The 7969-nt window shown below is 41.9% G+C and overlaps 2 protein-coding genes across 2 annotated transcripts in view; one reads left to right on the top strand and one right to left on the bottom strand.

Moving 5' to 3' along the window:
* SPATA5L1 (spermatogenesis associated 5-like 1) overlaps positions 1 to 804 on the bottom strand; it is a 19151-nt gene extending 18347 nt beyond the window's left edge. Inside the window, exon 1 of the mRNA XM_011928651.1 lies at positions 2 to 804. Within this exon, the coding sequence (XP_011784041.1) occupies positions 2 to 700 (699 nt within the window). The 5' untranslated portion in view covers positions 701 to 804. The remainder of the gene's footprint in view (position 1) is intronic.
* A 5392-nt stretch (positions 805 to 6196) lies between these two features.
* Positions 6197 to 7486, top strand: LOC105502166 (HIG1 domain family member 1A, mitochondrial). Its single transcript, XM_011928541.1, has one exon. The coding sequence runs from the start codon at positions 6240 to 6242 to the stop codon at positions 6519 to 6521; it is 282 nt and encodes a 93-aa protein (XP_011783931.1). The 5' UTR covers positions 6197 to 6239; the 3' UTR covers positions 6522 to 7486.
* The last annotated feature ends 483 nt before the right edge of the window (positions 7487 to 7969 follow it).

Here is a 7969-nt window from a genome sequence, read left to right as displayed (position 1 = left end):
GCACCGCTAAGCCCAGCGAAGCCAGGGCGCGCGGGTAGCGGAGCGGAAGGTGGAGGAGCTCCCGCAGCGAGTCGGCCGCCTCCGAAAGACCTCCCAGGGGCACCTCGGGCTGCGGCTCGGCTTCCGACGGAGGCTCCCCGCCAAGGCCGACGCGAGTGTGAGGGGTGACCAGCCCAGCGGGATCGGGACTGGGCGTTCCGCCGACGATGTGCAAGGCAGCCACTGGGCCAGGAGCGCCCGGCGGAGCGACCACCACGTGGCCCAGGGAGACAGGTCGGTTTCTCAGCAGCTCCTGCGCCGCCTCCAGCACCGCGGCTGTATTCGGGGCACCAGGTGCGCCCGCCAGCTCTCGCAACACCGGCCACACGGAGACGCGCCGCAGGGGCGGACAGGGCACTAGGAGAAGGTGGCTCAGGCTGAGACTCCTCCGGGATGTCGGCGCCCCGACCGCCGCCCCGGGGCTCGCGCACAGCGGGTCCAGCTGCACAAAGCCGTTCGCTCCGTCCCGCCGAGGCCAGACAGTGCAGAGGCAGGAGCCGCCGTCGGGTAGCGAGATCTTCACTGCCGAGCCCAAGCGCGCCCCCAGGGCGTGGAGGGCGGCCGGGCCCAGGCGGCAGCGCTGGGTGCCCCGGTCTCTAGCGTCTAAGGGTAGCAGCTTTAAGAGAGGCCCTTCAGGGAAGGGATCCGACTCCAGAGCCATCGCACACAGATCAACCAGGAAAAAGAAAAGCAGGGCAGGAAATCCACCCGGCCCACAAAGAGCGGAACACCGAACTCGCAGGCCGGAAGCAGATGGCGCGCATGCGCTAGGGAAGACTGCGTTGCCAGCCGCTGAGTGAAGGCCGAAAGGGCCAATGGGAACATTAGACGACGCATTTATCCCTGGGTAGAGCGTTGGTGTCCGCTTTCGTGAAATCGAGTTGCCCACCCAAGAGCTTTGCCGAGATGGTCTTCATTACAGGTGTCTGGGAGGCGGCGTAAGCTAACTTCACTAGGTCATTAAGCATGTACTTTGGTGGTTACATATATTTTGGAAGTTACCGGCGTTACATTCTCTTTTCCTGGCCTTCGAACTGGAGCATCAGTACTGCCGCTGTTGGAATAGCAACCTGGAGACTTTGCTATTTTGTGAACAAACTCCAACTATCCTCATGGGCACAGAATTTTGGGTGCTCTGGTGCAAATATCTGAGGTGACTTGGTGTAGCTGAGAATACAGCCTTGGGACCTTAGATAATCGGCGTTCCAATCTGGGAGGTCCAGGCACAACCCTTCCTATGGAAAAGCACTAGCATAGTGGGAGGGAAGCACACTGTGGCACTTAAAATCCCTTGTAGAGAGGAAAGAAGAAAAACTAGGCTACCTGATGGATTTGAAACACACTAATAGTATATTTGTTCTGATTTCTGATATTCTTTTGAATATTATTTGGCAACAAGTTATCACCACTTAAGTTCATGCGATCAGTGCCTTGCCTGCTCTCTAATTGGGGCACAACAGTGTTGAGTCCTGTATTAGAGGCGATACCTATCTACATTATTAAGACAACTGCCTGCTGTTTTTTTTTTTTTCCACCTGCTTTCTGCCTTTCCTCCCCCTTTCGCACAGGGAACTCCTTTTTATCAGCTGGAATACATTTTCTATCCTTCTTAATTGCCTTTAAAAAAGAACTACAGATATTCAAAGACAAGAAGATACACCTTGTTTTTATTTGACTTACATCTTCCTATCTCTATTTTTCCCACTTTCACCGCAACCCAAATTTGTGAGTTGACAAAACTGATATTTAAGAGTTCTTAAGTTGCTGGGGAAGTTTGTTTGTTTTTTATCTATGCAAACAATCAGTTACAGACTGTGTAGTAACATCTTATCAATGGGAAGTACTGTCAGATCTGGGATCTTAAGACCAATGCCAATTCCTGATCTCATTCTATCCAAACTTCAAGGCAGACATGACAGACTTCTTGACTCCACAGTAACTTATCTGGTCTCTGCTGTACTTTTCTGCTTAAATCGATTCTGGAACAACTTAGGGATCAGAAAATAGCAGGAGAAGGTCTTGAAATGGGTAAGTCACCCATTACTTCCTGTTTTCTTTTTATCTCTTAATCCCATTGGCTTCAGTTCTTTTTGGTTTTGGGACTTTTAAATAAGAGCTTTCCATTTTCTGGAAAAAAAAAAAGCCATCGTTTTTACTTACTCCTAAAGGTGTGAATAACATGCCTATCAAGTTATTTTACATATATCTTGTACAGAAGCCTGTATCTCAAGGAGTTCCTTAATAGTTCCAAGAAGTTTTGAGGATCTGGGAGAGGGAAAGAAGACTTACTGAGGACATGATAACTGTGTTAAATATGTAAAGAGATCTCATGTAAAGGAGTTAGTAGATTTACTTACATTTACAATGCAGAAATGGCCAAGAAGTAAAGGTTTAATGGAGTGGAATAACCAAAGCCAATATAGGGAGCCAATAAAGTTAAACTGGCCTTAAAGTTTTCTGAATTGGTGTAAAACAGAGTCACAAACTATGCTATTAGGAATATGATGAAGAGGAAACTACATGTTGCTTTGGGTTGGTCTAAGAGGCTGATTTTATACAAGGTCAAACAAGAACCCTCTGACCTTATAGAATCCATGTGCACAGGAAATATTCTTTCACTTCACTCTTTCCCTAAAAGATGCAGTCTTTACCATAGGTCGCAAACAAAAGCAACAAGGAATTCTGTTACTGGGCCGTCAGCTCTTACCCACTCATTCTAAGCAAAACTGTAAATGTCTTTCCCAATCAACCAGTAAAATCCATTCTGTCCCTTTAGGTCTAGCCATTTGCAACCCTATGATTTCATCCATATTTATTACTGCCATTCAGTGACATAATCTCCTTGTGGTAAACCATTCTTTTTATTTTTAAAATTTTATTTATTTTTTAGACAGTCTTGCTCTGTCACCCAGTCTGGAGTGCAATGGCGGGATCTCAGCTCACTGCAACATCTGCCTCCCAGGTTCAAGCAATTCTCCTGCCTCAGACTCCCGAGTAGCTGAAATTACAGGTGCCTACCACTACACCCGGCTAATTTTTGGATTTTTAGTAGGATGGGGTTTCACCCTGTTGGCCAGGCTGGTCTCAAACCCCAGGCCTCAAGTGATCCACCTGCCGCAGCCTCCCAAAGTGCTGGGAGTACAGGCATGAGCCACTGCACCTGGCCTCCTTGTGGTAAACCATTCTAATGGGACTTGTGTGGCTCTTTTGCTTAGTTTTTAATCTGACCAGAGATTTGGTAATTCTATGAATTGAAGAACATCTGTTAAAGCACCAGAATTGAACCACTAGAGGGAGTCCAGAACCAAATAAGCCTGAAGGCTACAGGATGTTAGGACATTGGTGTTCTCAACTGTGGTTTCCTACTCGATTTTCCCAGGATCCTCACCAGATGTATGAAGCCATCTGTTGTCTCTATATATTAACTGGCTTAGTCTGTTCAGGTTGCTGTAACAAAATACCACAAACCAGGTAGCTTATAAATAACAGCAATTTATTTCTTACAGTTCTGGAGGCTGGGAAGTCAAAGACAAGGCACTGGCAGATTCCATGTCTGGTAAGGGCCCACTGTCTGGTTTAGAGACAGCTCACTACCTGCGCATGGTGGAATGGACTAGCTAGCTCTCTCATGTTTGTTTTATAAGCACACTAATCCCATTCACCAGGGCTCCACTCTCATGACCTAATCACCTCCCAAAAGACCCTGACTCCTACTAAAATCATCTCAAGGGTTAAAATTTCGACAAATGAATTTTGTGGAGGACACAAATATTGAGACCACAGCAGTAACTGACTTATTCTCACATAATTTTCACATGTCTCAAGCCATATAAAACTCAGTTTCTAAGTTAAAATTTAATTTCTGTGTTAAGTATAAAAATGAGACCCTTCCTAAATCCAAAATTTAGTGGTAGTCAAAATCCAAACCAATGGAATTCATCTTGCTATAGCCTAGAAACATTTCTAGCTTTAAATTGTTTCAAATAGCTTTGCCAAACAAAATCTTTTGTGAGATTTTCCCAAAGATACATGTAACAAATAGTTTCTCTTTATGTCCTTTGCTGCTTTCAAGGTTACAATCTAATTTTTAATTAACTGTAAAAATTCTTAATTAGCTTTAAGTCTATAATTCAAAAGAAATAATTGGAACCTGTTTATTCTTGAGGATAATGATCATACATGATTTTTGTCCCCTCAGCATGTTTTATATATATATAAAAATATATATTCCTGTACATGAAAAATATCTAAAGAAAATGGTTAAACCAGTAGCATGAGTCATCTGTAGCTTAAATAATGTTAATCCTTCCTGCATTTCCATTTTTGTGTTATGTTCAACCTTAATATATTTGAACATTAGCAATGATTATGAGTTGTAATAGATAAATAGAGATTTGTTTAGCCACCCTTGAAAAAGCATGAGTTTCAAATACTTTCATCTCAACAGGCTCATGTAGATATAGTAAGTGATTTATTTCCACAGATACCTAATATGCCAAACCTATGTTCTTATCTTAAAGTATGTAATGAAAATCCCCCTAAATAGGACATTGTTAAAATTGTTCTTTAGAATCTTCCATCTTTACTCTTTATCTTGTATCCAGGTTAGAATTAGTCTTTAGAGTAATTCTAGATATAGAATAAGCTATGGAATCCGAAGAAGGAGGATGAAAATATTTGCTGGATTTCAAATGACCTGCAGACTATGCTTCATAGAACATCATTCTGAAAGTCTGTTCTTGCACATTTTCACGAAATTGCTTGATCATTTTTTAGAAGTTAATTTTAAGGTAATTTTTCCCTATGATGTTGATTCATACTTTTCAACTTACAAACATAATATATATTTATTAAAACAAATATTTATTGAACATCTACTTCTTGCTAGTTACTATACCAGAGGCTGAGTATTTGGTGGCAAACAACAACAATAAAAACACTGTAATCCTTGCCTTCATGAAGCTTATAGTCTACTGGGAAGTCAAACATTAAAGAAGTAAACAAGTGAATAAATCTGATCATTAAAGGTGATGAGAATTGCTTTGAAAGAAATAAACAGAAAAGGGCTACTTTAAACAGGTATTAAGGATAATTGTTTTTCCTACTTTCATACACCGCTCAGCCACTCAACACAGCACTTCTGACACTAGGTGTTGGTTGGGGGGTTCCCCACATATCAAGCAGATTTTCCCACAGACACTACCTAGTGTCCTCTGATTCTATTCAGTGCCGAGACTGTCTACCTGGAGATAGCATCAGACTCCACAGGTTCAGGGCCCAGTCCCTCAAGACTACCCGCCACTTCAGATGCCAATCACAAGTTCCAGGTTGTGACCTGTGCTTCTAACCAGGGACAGGCTGTAAATTGGGCTTCCCATGACTCCCTTCTTAGGTTCTATTAATTTACTAGGACGGCTCATGGAATTCAGGAAAACACATTACTTACATTTACTGGCTTATTAATAAAGGATGTAATAAAGGATACAGATGAACAGCATAAGGGTGAGATCTGGAAGGGTCTTGAGTACAGGAGCTTCTGTCCCCATGGATTTCGTATGTACCACATTCCAGGCACATGGATGTGTGTTTGCCAACCTGGAAACTCTCTGAACCCCATAGTTAAGGGATTTTTATGGGGCCTTCATCATGTAGGCATGATCGACTATTAACTAAATTTCCAGCCTCTGTCCCCTCGCTGGAGAATGGAGGTAGGGGCTGAAAGCTCTAAGTTTATAATCATGGTTGGTCTTTACAGTGACCAATCCTCATCTAGGAACCGGGCAAGAATTGCCTTGGTAGAACAAAAGACTGTGGCTATCACTCAGGAAAGTCCATGGGATTTAGGAGCTCCATGTCAGGAACGAGAGCAAAGACCAAACATTAGAACCAAAGATTCTCCTAGCACCCCTGTAACTCAGGAAATTACAAGGGTGTTGGGAGCTCTAGGCCAGGGACTAGAGGCAGAGACCATATATATATTTCTTATTTCACAACAGAAAAGGAGAGAAGGCCTCTGAGGAAGTGACATTCCAGCTGAGACCTGAAGGGTAAGTAGAACCAGGCAGAAGAATTAGAAGGGGAGAAGGGAGAGGGAAAAGCCTGTGCCAGTGCCCTGAGATTGGAATATGCTTTTTGTGTTTAAGAAAATAACAGGGTGTGAGAGGTTTTGTCGCTCTAGGGTGATTCTTCAAGCAGTCACTATGTCAACAGACACAGGCGTTTCCCTTCCTTCATATGAGGAAGATCAGGGATCCAAACTTATTCGAAAAGCTAAGGAGGCACCATTCGTACCCGTTGGAATAGCAGGTTTTGCAGCAATTGTTGCATATGGATTATACAAACTGAAGAGCAGGGGAAATACTAAAATGTCCCTTCATCTGATCCACATGCGTGTGGCAGCCCAAGGCTTTGTTGTAGGAGCAATGACTGTCGGTATGGGCTATTCCATGTATCGGGAATTCTGGGCAAAACCTAAGCCTTAGAAGAAGAGATGCTGTCTTGGTCTTGTTGGAGGAGCTTGCTTTAGTTAGATGTCTCATTATTGAAGTTACCTATTATTGTTGAAAATAAACTAATTTGTATGGATTTAGATGGTAACATGGCATTTTGAATATTGGCTTCCTTTCTTACAGGCTTGATTTGCCTGGTGACCGAATTACTAGTGACTAGTTTACTAACTAGGTCATTCAAGGAAGTCAAGTTAACTTAAACCTGTCACCTAAATGTACTTGATGGTGTTGAAATGTCCACCTTCTTAAATTTTTAAGATGAACTTAGTTCTAAAGAAGATAACAGGCCAGTCCTGAAGGTACTCCCAGTTTGCTGCAGAATCTTGTATTTTGGATGTTGTATAAGAGTCCTATTTGCCCCAGTTAATTCAACTTTTTTCTACCTATTTTATGGACTGTCTGGCTCTGTTAGAACTCTGTCCAAAAAGTGCATGGAATATAGTTTGTAAAGATTCCCATAGCTGACAATATATGTGCATGTGTTTAAACCAAATCCAGAAAGCTTACAATAGAGCTGCATAATAGTAGTATTTATTAAAGAATCACAATTGTAAACATGAGAATAACTTAAGGATTCTAGTTTCGTTTTTTGTAATTGCAAATTATATTTTTGCTGCTGATACAATAATTTTTAAATGTCATCTTGAAATAGAAATACATATTTTAAGCACTCATGCAAAGGTAAATGAACACTTTTTAAATGTGTGTGTTGCTTATTTTTTCCATAAGAATTGTGAATATTGAACTGAACAAATTACCTGTAATGGATTTGATTAATGACTTATGAGCAAGCTGGTTTGACCAGACAGTATACCCAAACTTTTATGTACTACAGAAGGCTATTACACTTGTGAAATTCTCTTATCTAATCTAAATTTACATTCCATGGCGATAACATGGTATATGTATTGTTATTAAAGTAAGTGACCCATGTCAAATGTGTTGTGTTTATTTCATGAGGAAGAGCTTTCTGTAGAGGAACAAATTTGAGAACAAGTTTCAGGAAATTGCCTTTTTTGTTGTTGTTCTCTAATCATGTTCTGCTTTCTGTTTCGACGATTTTAAAAATATTTTACTCTATGGTGTGTTTTACTTTCTTTCCTTTTGTGAGTAATTTTTGTTCTATTGATTATCCGTATAAATTTTTTATTATTTTTTTATTTTTTATTTTTTGAGAAAGAATTATTCTCTGACGCCTAGGCTGGAGTGCAGTGGCACGATCTTGGCTTACTGCAACTTCCACCCCCCAGGTTCAGGTGATTCTCCTGCCTCAGCCTCCCGAGTAGCTGTGATTACAGGCATGTGCCAACACGCCTGGCTAATTTTTGTATTTTTAGTAGAGACGAGGTTTCACCATGTTGGCCGGCCAGGCTGATCTTGAACTCCTGACCTCGATTATCCACCTGCCTTGGCTTTCCAAA

Source organism: Colobus angolensis, unplaced genomic scaffold (assembly GCF_000951035.1).
Source record: "Colobus angolensis palliatus isolate OR3802 unplaced genomic scaffold, Cang.pa_1.0 Scaffold78, whole genome shotgun sequence".
Taxonomy (NCBI): Eukaryota; Metazoa; Chordata; class Mammalia; order Primates; family Cercopithecidae; genus Colobus; species Colobus angolensis.
Note: the sequence above shows the minus strand (reverse complement) of the source record. Positions and strands in the feature narration are given on the sequence as shown.